We start from the raw sequence: 27,695 nt of genomic DNA on the forward strand, positions 1-27,695 counted from the left end.
AGCAGCGAATGAGGTCCAGAGCACCACGTCCTCGATCGGTCGCTGAACTCAGTGCTGCTCTGATGGAGGAATGGAGACAAATTCCTCCATGATGTCTGCAGTACATTGGTGGAAAGTCTCCCTCAAAGGGTACAGGTGATCAAAGCCAAAGGTGGATATTCCCGATATTACGGTTCGCCTTTAGTAACAATTGTGAATTGCTAAAGTGTCCAGACAATTATTGGTAGATAGTGCATGTTCTCCATGCTTTATTCAACTTTGCACCAATTACCTCCAAACCATAATTTCTCTTCTTGTGAATTCACGAGATCTTCAACATCTCAAAGGCAACAATCCTTCAAAAATCTTCCACTTTCATTGGATATTGTTCTGATCTGTTCACTTAATTTCTCTTAATGTTATTTTCTTTTTCATTCTGTTAAAGGTTGATTTGCAACTTCTATTCTTCTCCTAATCTTTCTTTGCATCACTCTGTTCTTCAGTATCCTAAATAAATATAGTTACTTTTTTAATTTCATTTCCTCTTAATTTTTTAATGTTTGGGATGCGTTTTTCCTGTTTACTATCATAAGTGTATTCTCTGTTATTTTAATGCCTTATTGTATTTTTTTTTTGTAATTAATAGGACATAAATAGGGTATTTATGTTCTTTGAGATTTAAAGTCTTCCAAAGCAATCCATACAAATAGGTGTGCACTGCAAAAGGGACAGTTCGCCTGCAATGAGAAGATTTATATTTCTCCCTCTTATTTTTTACTGCCTCTAGTTCAATATACTTGAAAAACAATCTACCTGTAGAGACTGAACAGAAGGGATTGAAAGCAACAATATTTAATATGCATTTGATTAGGTTCGGATGCTAAAATTAGCTGATGATCTGCTAATTTTAGTTTGCGGTTTGGTATGAAGCTTATGTCAACAGTCTCTTGTTTATTAATATTTTTATTATTATGAACAATATCGGATGCTTTACAGTAATTTAAAACGCCAAGTTTCGTGATTCTAATATCATTCTGATACTGATATTCAAAGCATAGTTGACCTTTGAAGAACGCGGGCTTGAACTGCGTGGTTCCACTTATACGCGGTTTTTTTTTTTTTTTGAATAATACATCGGAAAAATTTTTGGAGATTTGTGACAATTTAAAAAAACTTATACGAACCGCTTAGCCTAGAAATATCGAAAAAAAAAAACTAAAAAAAAGTTAAGTATGTCATGAATGTATAAAATATATGCAGACACTATTAATCTATTTTATCATTTACTACCATAAAGTATATACAAGTCTAATATAAAAAATTAAAATTTATCAAAACTTACGCACACAAACATTTACAGACCGTACATGACCATTTGCAGTCGAGATAAATGTAAACAAACGTAAAGATGCAGTATTAAATCATAACTGCATAAAATTAACTGTTATATATTAATTTAATTAATTAGCATAAAATAATTTTTATAACGATTCATTCATTAGTGTATAGACTAGGCTACCGCGAAGCAATCATATTGCTGCTGCTCCGTTATCAATTGCATGAATCGTTATACCTGTAAATAAATATGAATAATTTCTTTTTCCATGTCATCTTTTCATTTTTGATTTCTAGTATTAGTAATACGTATAACATCTACAGTGTTTTGCATCTATTAAGACAATATTGATGTAGATACTGATAGACATACGATTCATCTTGTAAACCGACGACGTAAACTTACGGTACCAATCAATACACAGCAGGGGTCGGCGAGCCGCATGCGGCCCAAACGTGCATTTTTGGAGGCCCATAAAAGGTTAACCATACTTACATTCCACGTGACCCGTATGTTGAATTTAAATAATAATTTTATAATATGAATAAATTAAAAATAATTTTATACCTATATTCGTGATATCGCCGTGCAACCGTGTGAGTCATAACGAGTAGAGATAACAAAGGCGACTTCATCCGACGACAACTGAGATTTTGGCGCACTTTTGCAGTCGCGTTCCCTGGTCCGCATTTTAATATAATTCAATAACATTAACTATTATTTTCAGTGGATATATATTTGTTAAAAATAATTTCAAAAATGGGTTCAAGAAAACGTAAAATTGCAGATGAAGGAAGAAGGTTTAATGATGAATGGAACAGCAAATATAATATATAATTATTAATAATTATATAAATATATAATTATACTTTATTGAAAATTGGGATTTGTATAAAAGTGTTGCTGTTATGCAAGAATATAATATCAGACGTCATTACTACAATGTCGTACTTTATCTTGTAATTTAAATATTTCTGTTTTTTTTAAGATTGATATAATAAAAATTGATACATTACGTATTTTTTTCACTCACTATTTTCTCTTAATTAAATGTTTGCGGCCCGATTATTAAAAATAAAAGCTGAATGTGGCCCGCGAGTCTGAAAAAAGTTGCCGACCCCTGCAGTATAATATTGTAAAATATTTTCACCTCTTTATAATTTTATTTAATAACATTTTCTTTTCTCTAGCTTACTTTATTATAAGGATGCAGTATATAATATAATACATACAAACCATACAAAATATGTGTTAATCGACTGTTTATGTTATCGGCAAGGCTTTCAGTCAGCAGTAGGCTATTAGTAGTTAATTTTTTGGAGAGTCAAAAGTTATACGCGGATTTTCGAACAACGCGGGGAGGTAGTGTCCCTAATCCCCGCGTTGTTCAAGGGTCAACTGTACTATGCAGAAAAAATATCAACAAAAACAATTCACCGAAAGTAATTTAGTAAAATAAAATAATAATAATTCATCGAATATATTTTTAGGTTATTCGCTACGAGTAGATTTATATTAACTTAAATAAATACAAAAGTTTTAACCCGAATAAACAATTAATCGAACAACAGTTAACAGAAAAAAGCGATTCTTCTATATCATTTATGTACAAATTAAACTATGCATTTCATGTGTATATAAATAATATAGTAAACGGTTTGAGGTGAAATATTCAGTTTATATATATATATATATATCAACACCACACACGAGAGATCCCAAGACTAATGACAGCGCCGTGTATGGATGTGCTGACGAATGATGTAAAATTTGGTAGCGTAATAGTTAATCAACGTGGAAGAGCTTGCAGGATGATTTAAATTTTAAATAGATTAAGATTATGGGCAAATGATAATGGGTACCAGTTTATTGGGGAAAAGTATAAAGTTATGCATTTTGGGATGAAAAGATTACAAAGTGTGTACCGCAGTGGTAAAGCTAAGGAAGTGGGAGTGTTGCACACAGAAAGCTGAATTTCATAGAGCATATTGCCAAGGTTTAGGATTAATTGGTTATTGAAGAACACACTAACAAATAACAAGTCATCAAACTATAAATCATCGATTTAACAGCTCACCAAATAAATTATAAGGCAATTTTCGTGAAGGGATCGATTAAGAACTAAAAGGGAAAAACTATTATTAAAAAAAAAAAGTATTGATATCAAATAGACGTGTTTATTTGAAATACAGCTGATACATAATTAGTTAAATACGTACATAAATTAAAACAATATCAATAGTAAGAATGTAATTGCTATAATTATTTTCGATATTTTTTCGAGTTAAGATGGGGAAAAACATTCCCCATCTTAACTCGATGGGGAATGTTTTTAATTAATTTTAATTTAACCAATTTCATACAAATCTGCAGAAAAGCAGCGAAAAGAAATTCTATGACTGATTTAACGAAACTGACGATAGGAAAGAACTTCAACATCCTGATTTCGTCTAGGATGCTTAAGAGCATTTATAAGGGCTTTTAATCTGAAGAGTTACACTGTCTCATAGAGCGGTGGTAGGGTTTTTTTGTTTTGCCGTAAAACAAAGCATGCAGTAAATAACCATAATACACGCTCAGAGCCTTGGATGGTTTGACTGTAAATCAAATGAACTCAATCTAAAAACGTTTTTCTTTAATGCAGCTTCCAAACCTGGTGCCCAAGACCTCTTTCAACCTTGAGAAGTTCGAATGCGATCTTCAAAACTCTGTTCATCTGAATTATAACAACAGGTGAAAAATCATATAAAGATTTTGAATCATGTTCAAATTTAAAAAAAAAAAAAAATGAAGAGAGATTAATAATTCCGTCCTTGCCTACTTAGAAAAATCTCCGTTAAAATTTGTCAAATCTAGTTTTTGATCGGACCACTTTGTGAAAAAATTCAGTAAAACGAAATTTTACATGTTCAGTGCATAACCATAAACGAGTGACGCCACAGGCCCAGTGTGAGACCACCACCTGACTTAGTGGATATCTGAAGTGCTCGAAAAAGTTCTGTTTCATCTCTAGAGCAAGGTTTGGGAACTAATTAAAAAATAAAAGTACAGTATGAGTGTGTGATTAAAAAATTTAATGACAAAACCGAGAGATACCTAAATTTAAAACAAATATATATTATTTGAACACACTAGTTTCAAATTCTTAGACGTCCTCATATGCATAACATGAAAAGAGAAATACAAAAAAAAAAAAAAAAAAAAAAATGTGCATTACAGGAGGCAGCTATAACACTGTATATACAGTACATTAACTTGCAAACGTATTGTATCATTGGAAGCCGTTCTCCATAGTATTGTTGGGCAAGTTCACGAGGGCATGATCTCGTGTACACCAAACTTAGATAGCTCAAGAATAACAATCAGATAGATTATAGCTAAGATTAAGATGGACAGGATTTAGGACAATTTCGGTTCATGTCAGTTCATCGTAGTATCTAGAAATGTTTTCTGATTTGTTTCAGATCACTGGATGAATGCCAGATTTTTTAATCATGTCTCGTCGTTAAGGTGAGCAGAATTAAAAATGTGATTAGATAGTAAGCTGGCTCTAGTTCTGCCATATGTAATGTTTCTCTCATGCTCTTCCATACGCAACTGAATAGATTTCTCTGTCTGACGAAAATAGGATACATTGCAGTTACACTAAAGACGATCAATTCTTGGATATTTTAGGATGTCATGTTTCGGTTTAGGTGTACAGAGAAAGGAATGGAGTTTGGAAAGACGAGTAAAAGAAGTGCGGGTTTTAAATTTCTTGAGAATTTTAGCTAACTTTCGTAAAACGGAACTGATATGCGGTAGAGATATAAAGCCATTTACAATATACATAAATAGACATGCCCAACAATACTATGGCATCCAGAACCGCTTCCAATGTCAGCAATACCTTTTCAAGTTAATTTATAATTGCCTCTTGTAATATATATATATATACGAGGGTGGTCGGAAAAGTTCTCGGCCTAATGATGAAAAAACAAATTTATAATTTCAAAATAATTTTTATTTTTCAACATAATCTCCCTTAAGACTAATACATTTATTCCAGCGATGCTCCAGTGTCATTATCCTGTCCCTCTAGTGCAGTGGTTCTTAACCTGGAGTGTGTGTGTGTGCACCCTTGGGGGTTGCGAGAGAAGTTTCTAAAATTTGACCCAGATTCGATGGAAGACAGCTATTTAATAAAAGACGATCTTATTGAAATACGAGCCAATGCACGTATTCAAATAGAATTTGAAAAACTGGACTTAGAAAATTGTGATGTACACAATTAGAACCTTATCCACAGCTGGCAAAAGCAGCATTGCAGACACTTTTACCATTTGCCACCACCTGCCTGTGTGAAATGGGATTTTCATCACTTTTGCACATAAAAACAAAGGCCAGAAATCGCTTAAATGCAAGTGATGACTTACGCGTGGCTCTTTCAAAAAAGGAGCCTCGCTTTAAAAGTATTATTATGAATAAACAACAACATAGCCATTGAAAATTGAGATATTGTTTTGTATGTAAATGTGTTTATTTCTCAATAAATAAATTATCTTGCAATAGATGTAATTTCCTAAATAAAGAAAGAGAAACACATTTTCCAAGGAGGGTGCGAGAACTTATTTTTAGATTCAAGGGGTTGCCGATCACTAAAAACGTTAAAACCCACTGCTCTAGTGGTTCTCAGTAAGATCTGCAAAATACCTCTCTCTACACTGCAATCACCTCTTGATTCGAACAAAACGCTGACCAGCGAGGAAGAGTTAGAAGTCAGAGGGAGCCAAATCTGGGGAATAGGGTGGATGTTCCAACAATTCATAGTGCATATCCCTTAATTTTCCGATTGCCAAAACACCTTTGTTGGCAGGTGTATTGTCCTGATGAAAGATGATTTTTTAATTCTGCAAACCGGGTCTTTTCTCACGAATTTTTTCGTCTAGTCTGGTTAAAAGATCGGAATAATATTCCCCGGTTATTGTTTTACCCTTTAACAAAATGCCTTCAGCATCCCAAAACACCGATGCCATGACCTTTCCTGCCGATGGAACCGACTTTGTCTTCTTTGGCGCTGAACAACCGGCTTCTGTCCACTGTTTTGACTGCTGTTTGGGATCTGGTGTGTAATGATGAATCCAAGTCTCATCCATAGTAATAAATCGATGCAGAAAATCAGTTTTATTCTTGTTAAAACGCACCAAGCACTGTTCAGAGATTTTCATGCGAGTGCGTTTTTGATCTGCTGTGAGCAAGCGCGGTACCCACACCTTGCGCAAAGCTTTTTCATTTGCAATTCTCCATGCAAAATATATCCTACACGTTCTTTTGAAATGCCTATAGTCTCAGTAATTTTACGCACTTTGACTCGCCGGTCATCCAATACCATATCGTGCACTTGATAAATGATTTCTGGTGTTGTTACACTTTTTAGACGTCCTTCATGGATCATCTTCAGGGCTGATACGGCCACGTTTAAACTCGGCAGTCCATTTCTTAATTGTCGAAAACGATGGAGAAGAGTACCCATAAACTTTTATGAACCTTGAATGAATTTATTTTGGCGTTAAACCTTCTTTTACAAAGAATTTTATAACCGCACGATACTCAATTTTATCCATTTCAAGGGATATAGACAGCACTTTTGCTTCAGACAGCTGTATAAAAAATTGTACTTGATAGAATGTCTTGCAATTTCACTGGGATGCTTTTGACAGATGTACGAACTTAAAAAAAACAAAAATCTTGCCGATAGTGTTGCCATCTATGGTCGAGGCCGAGAACGTTTCAGACCACCCACGTATATTTTTGTATTTCTCTTTTCACGTTATGCACCCGCGCGCGCACACAGGGAAAAAAAAAAAAAAAATCCTTAGCCCATCAACCTTTCGTAGGTGGGGAATATATATATATAAAGAAATAAAAATAATGAATAAGATGATGTCAGTGGCAAGTGTAAAATTTGTGGTCGTCTTATATGGCAAGCATAGCACAAAATAAACGATTAGAAAAGAGATTTTGGGGATTATCTTATACGCTAGCAATATGCGATATTTCCCGGCAGACATACCCAAACATGTGCAGCTAATTTAAAAGTTTGTGTGTGTGTCTGACCGCGCACATTGTGGTGTCGCTTCATACCAGCTTTAAAACGGTGTACTCCCCAAAATCTATTTTAGTTGAGGACAGAAGTCTCATGGTACAAACTACTACAGGTATACGTATACAGTCCTGAACTTTTGGTTGAGAGAATTTGCTGATGCAGGAGAGAAGTACTGAGCGTGTTCATTAATTTTTGTGTGTATGTAAGCTTACTTGGATACCTGTACATGTCTCGAAAACAACTAAATGGCTGCAATGAACAGGACACACTGAACCTGTTTCATTTCAAGACTTCAGCAGACAAATATGTACATAAGGTTCAGGGAGGTAAAAATTTCTTAGTAAAATCTAAAGTTTAATGAAATATTTATAGTTCCTGACTTAGAATTGGTTGACCAAGAGGATAGTGTATCCAATTTCCAGTCAGTAAGCTGTTCAGTCGAATCGCACTGTGGGCATGGGTGTTTGTGAATATCTTTATGCGTAGATCAAGTTCATCAAAAGGCGTGATACCACCTTGCTTTTTATTTATTTATATTATCATTTGTATTTTATTTTTATGGAAAACCCATTCATGAAAGGTTGGTCAACTTATAGTACACTAGTACCATGGATTGGATTCATTACATTCTGACTGGATTTATATTCTGGACTTATATTTTATTATTATTTTTATTTAATTCCCATTCACGAAGGGTTGTAAACATATAGTACATGGGTGAGCGGGCTGAGGATCTTACTGAAGGCTTGAAAAAAAAATTACATATTTGGTTCCTAGAGCAGGGATTCCGATTATCTGATTCTTATCCACGCATGACACTAAGCAGCAGGGATTGGCTACATATTTCCTAGGCTCAAGAGCCACATAGACGTTTTTCACATGTTCGCTAGCCTCAAGATATTTTCTAAAAAAATAATTATTAAAAATAATTAAATATAAATACAGACTATATAGAATAAGATTAAATATAATTATAGATATATAAATAATATACGTATTTATATGTCAATGAAAAATATTATGTAAGTATCATGAATTAACATTGCTTCGAGAGCCGCAGCAAACAACCTCGCGATCCCGGATTTGACCCGCTGTTGGGTGAGCGAGATTCACATAAAAACACTGTGGATAACGGTTTTAAAAGTTCAATATACGAGCATTTTATGGGGAGCTCCTTTAATTTCAGTTTGTATACCGCAATGTACGTAAAGAATTCAACATTACATATAACCATATATTAAATACCAATCTTCATATTATTTTCCAAAATTATGTTTTCACTTTCAATGTCAGTGAAATTCAATCCTGTCTTATTTCTTACAGGAAATAAGACAGGATTGAATTGCACCTTCGTACATTTCATACTATTATGAGTATACTCATATATCGTCGACGAACATGCTCGGCTCTTGAAATCATGTTATCTCCAAATCTTACCTCATCATGCTCATATAAGCTTTTCTAGGAAAAAAAAAAAAAAAAAAAAAAAAAATAGGTTTTTACTCTATGCGTTTTGATGGCATTTGCAATTTGGCCACTTTTCTACCAAACTTCATAACACAATTGTATGACAACGGCCACCGGTCTATATACAATTAAGTTACAAACTCGGCAAACTAGTTTTTTTTTCCTAAATTATTTCTTCCGTCTTTATTCTTGAATAACATCAGCATCAACCAACTGTTGTGTAAAGCTTTTTTTTTTTTTTTTTTTCCGTAGTCCCCTAATTTTATTCCTATACTTATGGAAATAAAATTAGGGGACTACGGGAAATCTGTGGAGATGGGCAACTATGTTGTCCATCTCCACAGAATAATCGAATGAATGACACCACATGCATCCAAAGACTGATTCAATTCTGGTAGCAGGAGTAAGGAACACTGGTAGCAGGAGTAAGGAACATTTCTTCAGGACTTTCTACAACGTTTTAATATTCAAACAAACCGGCCTGGTTAGCAAATCTGCTCCCTGATCAACAAGCTGCGGGTTCGAATCCCGTCGTGGACACTGATTCTGTGATTGATTTTAGGGGGTGAGATGGATTTCATCGGCCTGTGTGAGATATACCCATGATGGAGAGCTGATATGGCTTCAAAAAAAGTTCCATGTTTGGTCTCGAGAACAGGGTTTTCGGACTATGTAAAAAATAAATAAAAAGTACAAAAAAAATAATAATAATAAAATTAATAAAAATAGAAAAATATCCTCGGCCCATCTACCATATTGTCTAGAACCTTTCGTAGACGTTACTTAAAAAACGGCTTGAGTAGCCAGAATTTAAATTCATTCAGAAATGTATGGCAAGACCACTATGGTATCACCGATTAGTTTGAGTCATAACCTTTCATCAATGTAATGAAATCAAATTTGAAATTAAAACTATTAAATTAAGGCTAAAAATCATGTAGTATGGCTACTAACTGCGTGTGTTCTTCGGACAATATGTTCTACTTTGCGAGGTAAAAAACCTGGGCCGCCTCCGAATGAGACTGATTAACATAAGTTCATCTTATAAAAATTCTTGCACCCTAGACAGAATTCGAAGTGGAGTCTTAGAAGTGGCTTTGGTGCAGGATGTTGGTTAAGAGTGAGCTATGGTATAGAGGAACATAGTTCTGTGGTGAGGCTACCTAGGTAGGATCTGAGCTAATGAACAGAATACAAGAAACCCGATCTAGGGAAATGAAGAATCAAGAGCCTGGATTAGGAACTGTAAATGAGAACACGAGATAAAAACGTACTTCGGTAAGTGATGGGCAACTTGAGCATCTCAGTTTCAATTGCCTCGAACTACCCTTCCCACATAATCCACATCCGAAAAATAGCCAAACATTACGTTCTCTATAAAAATGTAGTCGTCTAATGGGAAGAAAATAATCCTTAATGCTGCATCACTAAAACTCAAACAGGTGGAAATCTTCAACCATTATTATATCTTTACGATACTAAAATTTTTCAACAAGAAACAGTCTCCTTGAAATAAAGTTCACTTCCGGGTTTTATTTTATCCAGAATATAAATTCAGTGGCAAAAAAACCTAGAAGTCAAAATGAAATAAGTATATGTTTTCAGTGGCCTAATCAATTCATTTATAAATGAAAATGAGTGGGGAAAAAAAGAAGTAACGGTGTGAAAACTGTGTGTTAAAACAACGTTGTTTTGTTCGCTATTCAACAGCACAACGCACGCACATAAAAATTTCGAAACTGAACACTCTTCCCATTCAAGATGCTGCAACTTTTGACAGTACAGATCCTCAATCATTTTACTTCGGATCTGTATCAGAAAAAATTAACTTGTTGCTTTTCGGAACTCTTTAGTAGCATAAAATCAGTAAAACAGACAGTGTTACATTTCAGAACAGATTTGTATTTTTTAAACAAATAATATTAAAAATGAAGTTGTAAATTTTTGAGCATTAATTAACAGGGGGAAAAAATAACACTTCTTTATAAAGAATATGAACAGTTGATATTTGTAACAATTCCAGAAATGTTTATCAGACCCCAAACTTGTTTCTTATAGTTATTTTCATTAATATTGACAACCATGCAAAAATGAGTACAATAATTTCGGGGGTGATATTTGGTCATCATATCATTTCATTACCATTATCAATTCACACTGTGCTCGCTAAGTATTAATTACTATTATAAGAAGAGCCAGCTCGCATTCATGGGGCGCCCCATTCCAGCTTCATCACTGGATGTGAGCGAAGACACATTCACTGGTCGGCTTTCTAAAACGTGCGACCGAATTTTTAAATATCATATATCAAAATTAAGGAAAATTAAAACTTATATATATATATATATATATATATATATATATATATATATATATATATATATATATATATATATATATATATATATATATATATATTATACAGAGAAGATATGGACTGAAACTATCTCGGTCAGTGAAAAATCCTTCGGCGATCTCCTATATTTTAAGATATTTGCAGTACAACATTCATAACACCTGTTTATATTATCATTTTCACAGAAAGTTCACAAGAGCCAGAAAAGTTTGCTCCTAACACATGTTAACAATCACTTCACATTAGCTGCTGACTCTCCTCTCACTGATTCAGTTCATTTCATTTACACAATGTTCAAGTTTCTACTGCATCTTTATTACTACTACTTTAATGAACACTGGTAATTTGGTTCACATCGTCAATGATTCTTTAAATAAAAATAATAAACGTTAAAATTTTAGCAGAAAACTAGTACAATTTCTGATGAATCTACGTTGCGTCTCTTCAGTTTCTATTCATTGGAAGAGCATCCCTTTAAGAGGGTTTCCTTAAAACTATATCGTGATGCATGCAAACGAACTGCAAATAAGATCCTACCTTTTCCATATCTTTCATGTACAGAATAAGAAGGAAAAAAAAATAGCTTCACCTGATTGACTGATTTAGGATAAAAATAATTAGCTTACCTTGAAGGAGTCATAGTTGTACTATGCTTCACATTACAACACTTTCGGCATGCACTGCGTAATATCATCGGATGACTTGCTGCACTCTGCTGTGACAATGAGCCATTCATGACTTTTCGTGGACTCATTGTACGGTTTTTTGCAACGGGTTTTCTAATATTCGTCCGACTCATGCTTATCACATTTTATATGTATGCTTATTCCGATGAATGAATATCGCCAGACTTAAACGATATTCAGGGCAAAATTCCGTGAATACCTACCCACCTACTACTGCCTAGTGGCAAAACAGCTTTGAAGGGTCACTTTCTAGTAGTTCCTCAACTATATTCAAATACGCGGGAGAGGCGTCAACTTTCCTCTCAGTCACCAACATAAGCAACACTTTTTGATAACTTCTTCGTAATTCTCCAAAGTAGAATTTTAACTTTTAATCTACTATAGTATTAATTAACAAAATTCTCTAACGCATAAATACCATAAAAAATATTCTCGCAAAATTCAAACATCTACTCCAGAGCAAACAGAAACAGGAAATCAACAAACTTCGAAGCACTCGTTTCTGTTAGCACAAAACGCGTTTTAAATTAAGGCCACGCGATCAACATATTGTTATACAAAGCGCCCTCTAGTAACCAAAAGTTCAATGATTCTAGCACAGTATAAAACTTTTAAAGTAAAATGAACAACAAAACTTACTTAAAATCTTATTTACAAATTAACTGGATTCAATAAAACTTTTAAGATTAACTAAAATAACATTTAAGTAACTTCGAAATTAAAAGAAAGAATTAAGCAGGCGTGTTGTTGAAGTTATCAAAGAATTTCCCGAGACCATCTCGGTCTTCTATTCCTTAGAACCAGTGGCTATTTTTTTTACACTGCGAAACACTGCATGAATTTTTTTTTCCGCGGAAAAAAATGAAAATTTTCATTAAAAAAATATATCGGAAAGGAATTATGACAACGAATTGTCTGTCACCAGCAAAATATTTTAATCAAGAAAATATAACAATACTGCAAATGATAGAACATTAATGTTCTATTAGTCAATTTAATAAAAATTAATTATTTTCTCTATTCACTGAAGATTTTTTCCCCCCTTTCAGAAAGTGCCTGTATGCTTTAGGGAATTAGTTAAGAAACAATGCCTCAGACTACTTTTAGCCAACTTACATTCAATTCTTGAGGAGACACTTTTGACATTAAATTACGAATTATAAACACGTTAACACAAGAATATTTTAATGTTTGCCAAATATTTCAGTCTGAAACTAACAGACTATCCTCAGTGGCTTGATAGGAACAGTTTTAACAAGATCAATTTTTGAATGATCAATTGTTTGGAATACAAACAATTGTTCATTCAAAAGTAGAACGAGCCGCGTGATGTTATATTACTAAGCATTAACGATAGGTAAATTTCATCAGTGATGAATAAACTATTGGTATTAATTCACAATAATATCTAATATTTAATTCACAATTTCATATAACAATCTTAATTTATAAATTCAATTAAAGATAACATTAGAGTAATGTAAGAATTAAAGATCTCATTTAAAAAAAAAAAAATTGTGTGTTATCCGGATTAAACTTTCCCATATTTTTGACAAGGATATACAGTCATTTCGATTCAAGTTAGGGCGTTGAAGTAAGGCCTCAGCACTCTCTTTGAATAGGCGTTCGAATTTACAGCGACATCTGTGTAGAAGGCGAGTCTTGGACCAGAGAATATTGTGGCTTGTCTCTATCCCGTCCTGTGCCAATCCAGACTTACCGGATTTGTTGTGAAAAACATTCTTCACAATAAATCTGATGTGTTTATAATTCTTACCCTGCATTCAGGCCACATACATGCACCTATGTTCCTGACAGGGGCGCGCCAGTAGTGTCCGGCGCCTGTGTGCAAAACTTTAGTTGGCAACCCCCTATCCCCCCCCCGTCCAATAAAAAAATCACTTTAAAAAACGATTTTTTTTAAAAGTGATTTTGGCGCCTTTACTATCCTGGCGCTTGTGTGCGTCGCACATATTGCACATATTGCACATATGGCCGGCCGGCGCGCACCTGGTTCCTGAGTGAGTTTACTGCAGTATGCTCTTAACACGTTCATTGCCAATCACGCGATATCGCGCGATACGAGGTCTCACCAAACGACCGATCACGCGTTATCGCGTGGACGTCGTTAACTAAATAAAAAAATAAAATAAAAATAAAATAAAAGTTGGCCACCACACGAAATTCCAATTTTCAGCTTGGCAATGAAAGTGTTAAGCCAGTTTGTATGTGTAATTTCAGACCTATTAGGAGAAAATTAAAACCGAAGGAGATGAAAGATTTAATATGATGCATGTTAATGTGTTTTAACTAAGATAAATATTTTTCCTTCTTAAAATAGTTCTATACAATACACTTTTTTTTTTTTTTCAAATATACCAGGGATTATTAACTTATGGTCATGTTATCAAGTGCCAATGCAATGTAACTACAGCTGCGTAATTTTAATACGCTAAAATTTATGTGCAGGCATATCACAGAAAAATTACCTATGCTTTGGTAAAATGTACACTGCTTGAATTTGATCACATCACACCTTTGAATGATAAGCGTTAAAAGGTGATATAATCCCCTTTGTAATCATCTCAGCTATAGATATTGCATATGAAAAATCCTAATAAATGATGTTTTCATTTTTTAAATTAATTTCAGTTAAATAAAATGGGTGTTGGTATGAATAACAAGAAACCAAACCGTTGGAGAGATTTAGAATACATGAATGCCTTAAGCATGAAGTGTTGGCACATCGATAACTACAAGAATGGGAGGTGCCAATTGAAATAGAATTTGGATATCACTGAAATAACATAGATACAATGCATAAATTAATTTATATATTTCATCCGCATGGCTATTTGAGTGGCTTAAACACTCTTGGGGAGGGTGATTGGTGGAAAGATAGATTTAGAGTGACTTAAGTCAAACACTGCAGCGAGTCACTATTCTTGTTACAAGAATTATTACGGTCAAAATTTGACTAGTTGTAACATCAGTCGCTACTTTTATTCAACATGACAAAGTACGCCGAATTGCACACGTTAAAATCCAATTAAGAAAAGAACTGGGAGCACAAACAATATACGTAGTGTTGTCATCTTCCCATCCTCCTCTACAGATACCTATTATAAGTAGTATTCTTAAACTGATTTCGACTGAATTTGGCATATAATTGGCATTGCTTAGGATCTCCTGAGTATTTCAGCTTAATAGACTAAAATGAAGTCGTTTAAAATCAAGCCATTAGATTTTTTGCCTTCTTAGTTCTGTAGAACCTGAGCCACTATCAAGCACAGTCTTTCAGATATGCGAGAAGTATAACGCGAGTAATACTCACTTTCTTCCATCAAGGCATGTTGCACTGATCCACTTTTCAATTATTCATGCTGTATGCATTTCTTAAATTTCTTCTTCCCGAACGTGATAATCGATCCTGGTTGTCTAAAATAATGGATACTACACTGATAAACTTAATGTAAACATCCACAATGAGGACAGGTCAAGGGATCCTGATAGTGTTTAATCTACCTCAGGTGAGTATAAACTTTGTCCGGTGATTTGTGGACTGTTCTAATAATGTGGTTTACCTTTTAGAAGACAAGAAATATTTTATTTTATTTTATTTTTTATTTTTGTGTGTGTATGTACGGTAGTATGGCGTAAAAAAATAAAATAAAATAAAATAAAATAAAATAAAAAATACCGAACTTCGGGACACTCTTCAAGTACATGCACAATGAGATATGCCGTTCGACTGCTTGCACATTAATAAAAGAGCACATGCAGCATCTGCGCCATTACATTTAACTGTGGCAATGGCGTTTTGACAATGGAAGAAAAGAAGTTTATTGTTATTATCATTATTTTCGTTCATATGGAGTAGGTAGAGCAAATGGTCCAAGCCTATAATATGTTTGTGAGAAGTTTGTTTATTGTTTCCGTAAGCGTGCTCCAAGCAATAGTGTCATCATTAACTTAATAGAGAGGTTCCGACGTACCGGGAGTGTTCTGCCGTAATCCAAAGGGCATTCGGGGAAACCACGAGCTGTTAACATAAATGAGAATTACGAGCATGTGCTGCAACAAGTGTTACAGTCTCTGAAACGCAGTCAACGCGAAATAGCGTAAAACTTGGGATAAAGAGACGGTCACTACAGAGAATCGTTAAGGAGCTTCGTGTCTTTTCATATGTCATTCAGGTGGGTCAGTGTTTAACAGCAACGGATTACGCTGCACGGCGGGAATACTGTGCAGGCGTCCTGGCCAATGTCTATGAAGAACCGTCCTTCCTCTATAAATCTGGTTCTCGGACGAAGCACATTTCCATTTACGCGGTAATGTAAACCAGCGCTTCCCAAACTGTGGGCCGCGGCCCCCTTGGGGGCAGTAGGTTTTGTTGAGGGGGGCCGTGAAATAATGAAAACAAATTTAAAATGTTTTAAGACTAAGTGTATTTTTTTATTTTATAAGAAACGTATTCAACTTTTATTATTTCTTTTTTGTTATTTTTTATATTTTAATGGAAAAATGCACACATTGGTGTTGGTTCACAAACTTTGCTTCCTGCGTATTTCGGCGCTTAACGAATATTAGTAAATATTGCTTATTCATATGTTTCATTTCAAAGCAGTGGTTAATTGGATTTACTTCGAATGTTCTCCAGGGAAGTTCCAAATCTTTCTGTCCCTTTCTTAACGCGTTCGTAATCAGGGACTGTTGATATTGACTTTATAAACATATCAAAACTCGTTTTATATTATCACTGTCATCCGAGCTAGTTTTCTGTTACCAATAAAAGTTTCGCATATACTTCACACATGAAAAAAAAAAGCTTAAACAAGTTCATGTGGGGATATAGTAACTCGCTTGCAGTGGTAAACAACACGCCCTCCCTAAGAGCCACTATATTGCAGATGCAATAAAAATAAGTACTTTTATTATGCCAGTGAATAAGGTATGAGGAGTCTGTGTAATATATTTCTCAACAAATAGTGCAATTAGAGACAACTGGGATAAAACACACTAATTAATGAACCACATGTCCCCTCATACAGAAACTATGCTGTATAGACTGAAACAAAACCATATGTTGCATGGGCAAACACAGTATCTAACTAAAACTATTGTTATTAATTAGATGTATGTGAGTTCGATTTCCCAAGGCAGCAATAAAATTCAATGGAACGTGTTAAAATTCGTAAAAGTGTTGAAACTAAGTAATATATATATATAATGAATGTTATGGCAGTTTCACATATGGAATTCGGTTGAAGAGAGTTAGCATTTCAACTCAATTGTCAGCTATGCTTTTATCTTTCGATTGCGTGATCTTTTGTTAATACCGCACCAATCATATGCACGTTTTAATAAACAGACTGCCTTTGCTGTCTGTTTCGCGTTAGGCTTAATTACCGTAAAAGGAGAAAAGTCACAAAAGTGAAAAATGTTCCTGGTCCGGGGATTCCCTTATTCAGGTAATATTCACTAATTTCATGTTATCAGTCTGTATGTGGTGTGCCAGTATCGGTAAGTGGTGATATTATTTGATCTATTCTACGTTAAAAAATTTAACCCTGAGATGGATAAGTGGTTGATAAAAAATAAAAAAAAAATCCCGCGAACAATCAGAAGAAGCAGAAACAGACTAAAAAAAAAAGGACAGTATTTCATATTTTACCAGAACAGCCCGTATCGTCTTCAGAACCAAACGGTAAGAGGCAAAAAATGTAATATTTGCATTTGATTTTTGCAATATTCGCTGTGTATGTTTTGTATTGAATATAAATACAATAAATATTATAATAATATATCTCTATTACGATTTTTTTTCGAGGGGGGCCGTGAAATATTTTAATTTTTGCAAAGGGGACCCTGACATCCAGAAGTTTGGGAAGCACTGATGTAAACAGACGAACCTACAGGTTTCTTGAGACTTAAATTTGTCCAAGAGATACCACTTCACTTCGTGTGCGGTTTCGGCCATGGCATAATTGGGCCCTACTTCATTGAAGAGGGTGGTGTAACCGTGACCTTGAATAGCGAACGCTACGTCGAGAATGTGTTGGTTCCGTTCATTCAGGACTTGCATAGGATGTGTCGTGCAAAATTCGTGCAAGGTATTCCAACAGGACAAAGCAATCTGTCGCAAATCACGTGGTTCTAGATCCTACTCAGAATACTTCGCAAGAGTCTCATTCCGAAGTTCACAAAATGCCCATACCCTCCACTTCAAAGGATGGCATCACTTGCTGCCATCCTTTAGGGTATGTTAAAAGAATAGGTATTCCACCATGACCCGCTTTCAAACCTTGATGAACTAAGAGATACAATTACAAGATATGATCATCAGATGTCCCGACCCTTGTTCTCCAAGATGACAGAGAACTTTTGCATGCGCTCCGAAGCCATTCTTGAAAGACAAGGTGCTCATTTCAAGCAAGTGATCTACCGACGAGTTAATGCTTTACTCGATTCCACCCAAATTGTGGACGTACATGTGTAAACATATATTTCTCTGTTAATAAACCCGGTTACTTCACAACATATATCGTTGTAGTTATTCAGTATTTTTTGTTGTTGCGCTATACTATATAGTGGGGACAATGTGTTTGTTTTAAGATTTTAAGATATTCTATGTTAGAAAACGCTAGATAAGGGCTAAAACGGCCTCTCCTACTCCCTATATGGGAATAAAAAGGCGTTAGCTGATTTTTTTTTTTTTAATATTAGAAAACAAAAATGAAGAAGAAGAATGCTATATGTGGTTGGTATATTTGAATTAACTCTTCTTCTTCCTAACATGGATTTTAGGCCAGGTGGCCTTTTCCAGTCTCATGTCATCTCTTTCTTGGTCTTCCAATTCTTTTTTCCACTTTATATTTGTATAATATTTTCGGTAGTCATATGTTGTCTATTCGATTTAAATGTTCTATCCATTTTTGTTTATACTGTCTTATGTAGTAATTAATTGGTTTTATATTCAGGGAATTACTTTTAATTTTATACCTTTGAATTACTCAAAGGTGTAATTCAAAGTGAAAGTCCGTTTATGATGTTTCAGTTCATTTTTGAACTCATTCTTCGTCTGACAATACGGACCTGGCACGATGAGCGAGAGTGGATATGATGCCTAATTTTTGTGCTGGACAGTGGTGAGAGGACGCATGCAGTATCTATCTGTGTGTGTGGGTTTTCTAAAGATTGGGATTTTTTTAAAGAATCGGACAACCTGGTAAGTTTGATGTCTAGAAAGGGCAGAAAACCATTCACTTGAGGTGCTTAAAGTTGATATCTGGATGAAAGTTGTTCAAATGATTTAGAAAAATGTGAAGGTTGCCTTGCTCCCAAATTAGGAAAATATCGTCTATATAACGGAACCAAATTTTAGGTTTCAGTGTAGCAGTCCACTATCTCCACTAGTACGGAGACAGTGGACTACCCATGGCCAATCCTTTATTTTGTTTGTAAATCTTATCTTCAAATTTGAAATAGCCTCAATTAATACAATGTGAAAGTAAAGAGAACATCGTTTTTGAAATCTTGTTTCTTAGAAGAGTGAGAACATCTTGGGTGGGAACCATATTACAGCCAAACTGAAAAGTCTATCTATCTACGTCTCGAAGAACACCAGAGAGACATCTTATACAAGAGAACCAAAGCCAGCGCCCTCTCTAGCCACGTCTTGTTCTCAATTAACTCCAATGATGGTCACCAACATCAAATAGATTGGAATTCAACATCCAACATTCATAAATGTTACGATGAATTAGAACGTCGTATCCTGGAATCAAAAGAAATAATCCTTGACTCTTCCCACATGAACAGTAATCTCAGTTATAGTCTAACAGACTTACATAGCTCTGTTGTTCGATGCTGGCGAACTCGTGAAATTATACGCTCGCATGTACTTGACAATAGAACTGTAGCTCGGACTCCAATTCAAAGTTAACTATAGTTTTTAATGCTCTGTTGTTGTAATGGTGCAACAACAGTTTTTACGGTGTTTTATTTGCTTTTTATGTTATCACACCTGACGAAGTCGGCATTCCGACGAAAGTAGTTGTGTGATTATATTAAATTTACTTGTTTCTCTATTATCTCGGAATTAAGTCATTAAATATTTAAGATGTCTAGAAACCGAGTCAATCTGCTTATCAATAATATATATTCAAAAATCTGAAAAATACTGACTGGGAAATCAACTGAAAAGTATGATAAATAATGGATTTCTAGGGGGCGTTGAAAGAAATGAAGGTATATGTAAAGGTTCACTAAATATATTGAGAGATCAAATCAGGAAAATTAAGAAATTCGGCTGGTGAACTGAGATTTTCGAGCTTAGAAAACAGGGAGGCTTAATAAAATGTACACAGTTTTTTTTTTCCCTCACCCATGAAAAGTTGTAAAGCTATAGTACATCAGTACTATGGGCAGGCTAATGAATTTTTTTATCTCTTATTTTTTACATTTATAACAAACATAACATATCCACTGTGTATTACATTTAGCTGATATGCATGCCCAGACAAATAATAAAAAAATATATATTAGGGCGATTAATTAGAAGTTAATGAAGAAAGGATTATAATATAATGAGCTTCTTTTTATTATGATTAAGGTGGAAAATTATAGAATTGTCTTCCGCTAAGTGTTGTGGGCAATGCCAATAGTTTTAACTAAGAGTGTAACAGAGTGTTATGGGTAGAGGATAAGTTAAAAAAAAATATATATATATATAAAGTTGACATAATTAGGATCAGCATTGTGATCATAACGGGACTAAACAGAATTATCCTAATATAAGTGTCTAGTATTATTTTTACTAATATTATGGTTTCAGTTTTAACTCTTTACAGTTAATTACGGCCGAACTATGGGAGACCAATGAAGCATCTTTGTCAATCATATATTCTTCTGGTCGGTTTGAAGAATATTTCCACGAGGGAACAAAAATCATGCAACCACTGTACGAATCCGATAACTCGCCCTCTGTTGAAAACTTCTAAACGTTCTTCGCGTGTGGAGATACTTAAATATATATATAAACTCTGAATATTCTAAATATTTATGGAGTGCATATTAGGATGTGAAAGTTATGAGAATTCTTCTAGGTATACAGAAAGGCTACACTACATATTGCTGCTTGGAGCGAAATAAGAAGTGAATAGAACTATTACAGAATGGCCATCAAGACACAAGGCCATTCAAGTCCAACAAGTGAAATTTGTATGATTCTAATACCAATAAACGCACAAAGCATGTCTTATGATGCCTCTAGATTGAACTTACCAAAATTCCAGTTAAAGTAATGAACGAGGAAAGTTAATGATTTATTTATACTAGAAAAGTTTGCAATAATAGCGATGAAGATATTTTTTATAATTTTTTTTTTTCATTTCTTTATTGAAAGAACTGCACAATAAGCCTCATCACTTATTGTTATCAGGAAAATGATCGGTTGAAAATGAAATTGTAGAATTGCCGAACTGCGTATGAGAACTTTTTAGGAAATGAAAAATCGAAATTATGTCGACCATAAATCAATAGAAATCTTAGTAGGCAACACGATATATAACACGTCCATGAAAATACATTTGCTGCATTCGACTTTAAACTTCTTTTTAAATGGGATTAGATCCGGGGGTAGGGGACAGTCAATAGCGAGGAAAGAGGAAGATTTTCAGGCCAATATCTAGTACTGAAATATCTAGTATAGAAAAATAGAACCTAGATATGTTGGGTGTAGATTATGCTGAACTTAGGTACTCCAGACACACCAACAAAAATCAAAGTCGAGAATTATAACAAAAACTTGGGAGAACGATAAACAAAAATTTATCGCTCATTTTTAGGCTAATTTTAGGATAAATTTTTAGGCTCATTTTTGAACTTAGCGCATTAAATTTCATTAAAGAAACATTAAGAAGTCGATTTATTATCAATTAAAAAACTGCTTCGGACACAAAAAACCTGATTCATATTTATTGCCAGGTATCTGGCTATACATTAATGTGTCCTAATAACAGAAATTTCGTACATGCAAAAAAAAAAAAAATCTTCACTTTTTTTATATATTTTTTTTTTACCATTTTAATCTGTTTAATGACGCCTCTGAATAATTTCAAAACAGTATCTTATTAAATCCAGATTTTTTGTGCATGCAGCTGTACAGTGCAACAGATGGCTTCAGTTTTCGTTTAAAGTCGTGCTCTGAACAAAGCAGCTACTAACAGTCTAATGAACTACAGCGAACGAGACGGCAGGTGTTAATCCAAGCACGGCATGAAGCGGACTTTTGCTGAACCCATTCTTTCTCCCACCACCTACATAACATAATGAAGTCAAGGGAGAGCACTTCCGTGTCTGTTGTATGTTCTTCGTGACATGGAGTGACCTATGGTTGTCTCAGTGCATTCTAAATAGGTAAGGTAACAAGCACAAAGAACTTCGGAGAATATAGTTTTTATTATTATTATTATTATTATTTTAATTCATGTGTGTGTGTACATACACGCAAGACGATCACCCACAGAACAGAAGTGCATGTAGGGAAAGAAAGGGAGAAGGATTTTCTTCTAAGTACTGAAAAGTGAAACTGTAATATGGCATGGTTTCAACACAGCCATATATTGTCTGCCAAATCAGATTTCCCAATTTAAGTCTTGTATTTTATTGGCTTGCCAAATTTCAGAAATGCTTTCTCAAATTTCCGTGTGGATCGACAGGCGAATTTTGTTTAAATTCCTTTTCACAGTTCAATTATCAGCTGAGAAAACAGTTTCTGAAAGCGCACTCAATAAAAATTTGGTGTCGATCTTAAGATGACCGAAGAAATTACATCACAGTCATCCTGACTAATGAAAATGGGATTGCCTATATTCCGATTATTTGAAATTGAATTATGACCTTTGCCGTGGTGATTAGAAATACTCTATTATCTCTTACTCCAGATAAAAATTCCAGTACCGTCTATGGCGAATTATAATAATACATTTTTCTACCCGAGAGAAGATATCTTAGTAAATACTGTAGGTTTACAGTTCTCAAAGTGAGGACTGCAGTCCCCACAAGGGAAGAGATAATCACGAGATTTGAAAGAATCCTCCCCATTGCATGTGCCCACATTCGCTAACTCTTAAGCTTTACTATCAATTAAATTTATATCATCTGTAGTGCAGACCACAAAGACAGTAGCTATTCTTAAACTTTGGACTGGTTCCCTAAATAAACAAAAAAATCAGGCAAGAAAATAAAAATAGCTTCTTAACATTCATTTTGTACAATTGCAGATCAAAAGTAATAGAAAATGACTTTGAATTTCAATGTTATGTGATAATGACTTTGAAATTTAATTAAAATTAAATTCAAGTTTGAAAAATTATGACACTACAAATCAGGTTTGCACATTTCAAGAAAAACTATCAGAGGTTTAATTTTCTAAATATTTTAGCAAAGAAAACTTAAATATTAAATATAAAGAATTAAGTATTTAAAAGTTTTAATATCTTTTTAAAAAACACAGGAGATACATAAACTGCATGGTCAACTTTAAAAAAAAAAAAAAAAAAAACTCCCAACGTCAGAACACTTTGTTCACCTTAGTGATAAGATCGAAAGCAGGTAACAATCTGATTGAATAATATAAGCACGTAAACACAAGAAAGATATTTAATTAGCCAAATATTTCAGTCTGAAAATTGCAGACCATCTTCAGTGGCACTACAAGAACAGTTTTAAAAAATACAAGGTGGAATACTAACAATAGATCATTTAAAAATAGAACAAGCCGCGTGATGTTATATCACTAAGTATTAAAGGGAATACTATTAAGCAGAGAAATGATTGAAATAAAGATTTTAAGTAATAATATTATATAACATAAAATTAATATGAATTAATGAGTTATCCTGATTAGATTTTCCCAGATTTTTGATACAGATATACAGTCATTCCGATTCAGGTTAGGACGATGGAGTAACGCTTCTACGCTTTCTTCGAATAAACGTTCAAATTTATGGTGGGATCTATGTAAGAGGCGAGTTTTTGACCAAAGCATGTTGTGGTTAGTTTCAATCCCTACTGAGCCAATCCAGATTTTTCAAGTTTGTTGTGATAAATGGAGGATGGATGTTCTTGGATTCTTTTTTCAAGACAGCGTCCAGTTTGTCCAAAATAGGAGAGATCACAGTTGCAGGGAATTTGATAAACTCCAGGAAGAGACATAGTTGAGCGTTTGTCTTCAGGAGAAGGAAAATGGGAAGATAATTTGTTAATAGGTGAATAGGTCGCTGTTAACTCATATGTCTTCAGAATTCTTGAGATAGGCTCTGAAATCCCGGAGATGTATGGAATTGGGGCTCGACGTATTGAATCTTCGTTGTTTAGTGGTGAATTATAAGAATCGAGATGTTGTGTACTCTTTTCGGAAAAGCCATTGAGTTTCATGTGTTGTTGGATAGTAGAAAGTTCTTTCTATAGAAAATTAGAGGTAGAACAATTAGTTTTGGCTCTTCTGATTAGACATTTTATGATTCCTATTTTTTTAACAAGGATGATGGGCCGATTCTTTAAGAATATACCGACCCGTGAACGTTGGTTTCCTGTAAACTGTAGTTGTAAAAGTATTTGAATGTGATCGGATGAGAACGTCTAAAAATGATAACTGGTTGTTTTTTTTCATTTCCATAGTAAACTTTATACGATGATGTAAGGAATTTATACTGTTTAAAAAAGAAGGTAAGGAGTCTTTGTTGTGAGGCCATATAGTAAAGATGCCATCTATATATCTTTCCCAAAAGGATAGTTGAGGGAAAATAGATGAGAGGAGGACTTTTTCTAGATATTCTAAATAAAAGTTGGATAAAGCAGGAGAGAGAGAGAGAGAGAGGACTTCCTATGGCCGTTCCTTCTACTTGGCTGTAAAATTTGTTTTGATATAAGAAATATCCAGAATGTGACTTTCCAGCTAATGCTCTTCGCCTAGAAGTCGCTTCTTCTCTACTTAAGGCCAAACTTCTTCCTTCCAACATATCTCTTTCTGAAATGAAATCTTTGCAGCCCTTGAAAAAAAAAAACAATCACCTCATTATCACCAAAGCTGACAAGGGGAAAGCAGCAGTAGTTATGGACTCTGCAAATTACAGAAGAAAACTTTCTCCTTTACTTCGAGATCGCTCCACATATCAAGAAATTAATTATGATCCAACCAACAGACAACTAAAGAAATTAAATTCTCTCCTACATGAAGCCTAAAATACATAAGATTGACTTTCCTCTTCGTCCAATAGTAGATTGTATTGATTCTCCAAATGTCTCCAAATATTCTCCAAATATCTAAGCTAAATTATTGAAATCTCACATAGGCAACTCTAGTTCCTTTCTTAAAAACTCCACAGATTTCTTAGAAAAATTGAAAAATATCTCATTGCAACCTACAGATCTTATGGTGAGCTTTGATATAGAATCTTTATATACAAATGTACCTCTCAAGGAGATTTTAAAATTACTGGGTGACATCTTTCCAGAAGCCATAAAACTATTCGATTTCGTAATACGCTCTGGATATTTCTTATGTCAAAACAAATTTTACAGCCAAGTAAAAGGAACGGCTATGGGAAGTCCTCTCTCTCCTGCGTTACCCAAATTTTATTTAGAATATCTAGAAAAATTCCTCTTCTCATCTATTTTCCCTCAACCATCCTTTTGGGAAAGATATATAGATGACATCTTTACTATATGGCCTCACAACAAAGACTCCTTACCTTCTTTTTTAAACAGTATCAATTCCTTACATCATCGTATAAAGTTTACTATGGAAATGGAAAAAAAAAAAAAACAACCAGTTATCATTTTTAGACGTTCTCCTCATCCGGTCACATTCAAATACTTTTATAACTACATTTTGCAACCAACGTTCACGGGTCGGTATATTCTTAAAGAATCGGCCCATCATCCTTGTCAAAAAACAGGAATCATAAAATGTGTAATCAGAAGAGCCAAAACTAATTGTTCTACTTCTAATTTTCTACAGAAAGCACTTTCTACTATCCAACAACACATGAAACTCAATGGCTTTTCCGAAAAGAGTACACAACATCTTCTCGATTCTTATAATCCACCACTAAACAACAAAGATTCAATACGTCGAGTTCCAATTCCATATATCTCCGGGATTTCAGAGCCTGTCTCAAGAATTCTGAAGAAATATGAGTTAACAGCGACCTATTCACCTATTAACAAATTATCTTCCCATTTTCCTTCTCTTAAAGACAAATGCTCAACTATGTCTCTTCCTGGAGTTTATCAAATTCCCTGCAACTGTGATCTCTCCTATTTTGGACAAACTGGACGCTGTCTTGAAAAAAAGAATCCAAAAACACCAATCCTCCATTTATCACAACAAACTTGAAAAATCTGGATTGGCTCAGTACGGGATTGAAACTAACCACAACATCCTTCTGTCAAAAACTCGCCTCTTACATAGATCCCGTTATAGATTTGAACGTTTATTCAAAGAAAGCGTAGAAGCATTACTCCATCGTCCTAACTTGAATCGGAATGACTGTATATCTGTCAAAAATCTGGGAAAGTGTAATCAGGATAACTCATTAATTCATATTAATTTTATGTTATATAATATTATTACTTAAAATCTTTATTTCAATCATGTTTCTGCTTAATAATATTCCCCTTTAATACTTAGTGATATAACATCAGGGGGCTTCTTCTATTTTTAAATGATAATTTTTAGTATTCCACCTTGTATTTTTTTAAAGCTGTTCTTGTAGTGCCACTGAAGATGGTCTGCAATTTTAGACCGAAATATTTGGCTAATTAAATTTCTTTCTTGTGTTTACATGCTTATATTATTCAATCTTTATGTCACAAGTATCCTTAAAATATCAGTTAACAATCTGTCTCTTCTTGTAAAAATATAGATAAAAGCAACTAAACAGAAAGCAAAACAGATTTAACTAGACAACATGAACAAGAATAAGATATAATTTGAAATAACGGTTATATTAAATATCCTCAAATTGGAATGTAAGGAGCTTGGTAAGGGAATAAGAAATAGAATTCAACAATTAAAAAATACGATAAATACAATGATAATAACTGAAAACAAAGAAAAAGTAAGACGTATAATGATACATAGAAGCGTGTCGCAAGTAAAAAATAGCAAGTTGTGTAGTTATAATAATAAATCGAAAAATTGATCACTAAATGCAGCATTTTTATTAATGAAAGAAAAACAAAATTTGAATTTTAAATAGGGTTCTTGATAGTAATGGAAATATAGCTGCACTAGAAGAAAGATGAAAATTAATCATTTTACAACGATTTGGAAAAGTTGATGTGGCACTAATAAAATTGACTAATATTTGCAGAAAACGTTAATGCCAGTGTAGGGAATCCAAAATGAACACAGCTGAGGTTAAAATGCATTTTTCCGAAAAACGGATATTCATAAATTTAGAATGAAAGTTTCTATCAACAGCAGATTTAATTTATTAACACACAAAAATATCTTTCACGGCAAAGAAACAATGGAATTTCCAAAGACTGCTGTACTGCTATTTTAAATTTTCACAAAAAGAGACTATTTTTGAGAAATTTATATAAAAAATGAGTGGCCTAAGTACTTAGATTCAGGTTTCTTCTGAATAAATGAAAAAAGGACAAATATAAGTAAATTAATAAAACAACACGTAAAGTTCTCGAAACAAGGATAATAAAAGGAGAAAAATAAAATTTTGGAATTGCGAAACAGCAGCTAAAGAAAAAAAAAAG

The 27,695-nt window shown here is 34.0% G+C and overlaps 1 protein-coding gene across 1 annotated transcript in view; it reads right to left on the reverse strand.

Annotated features, from left to right (window-relative positions):
- Window positions 1–12,348, reverse strand: part of LOC150103050 (uncharacterized) — a 320,792-nt gene extending 308,444 nt beyond the window's left edge. Inside the window, exon 1 of the mRNA XM_090397384.1 lies at window positions 11,850–12,348. Within this exon, the coding sequence (XP_090253510.1) occupies window positions 11,850–12,022 (173 nt within the window). The 5' untranslated portion in view covers window positions 12,023–12,348. The remainder of the gene's footprint in view (window positions 1–11,849) is intronic.
- Between the last annotated feature and the right edge of the window lie 15,347 nt (window positions 12,349–27,695).

The sequence above is a fragment of the Typopeltis vanoorti genome, chromosome 9 (genome assembly GCF_054136105.1).
Source record: "Typopeltis vanoorti isolate ZY-2024b chromosome 9, IOZ_Tvanoo_1.0, whole genome shotgun sequence".
NCBI classification, from domain to species: domain Eukaryota; kingdom Metazoa; phylum Arthropoda; class Arachnida; order Uropygi; family Thelyphonidae; genus Typopeltis; species Typopeltis vanoorti.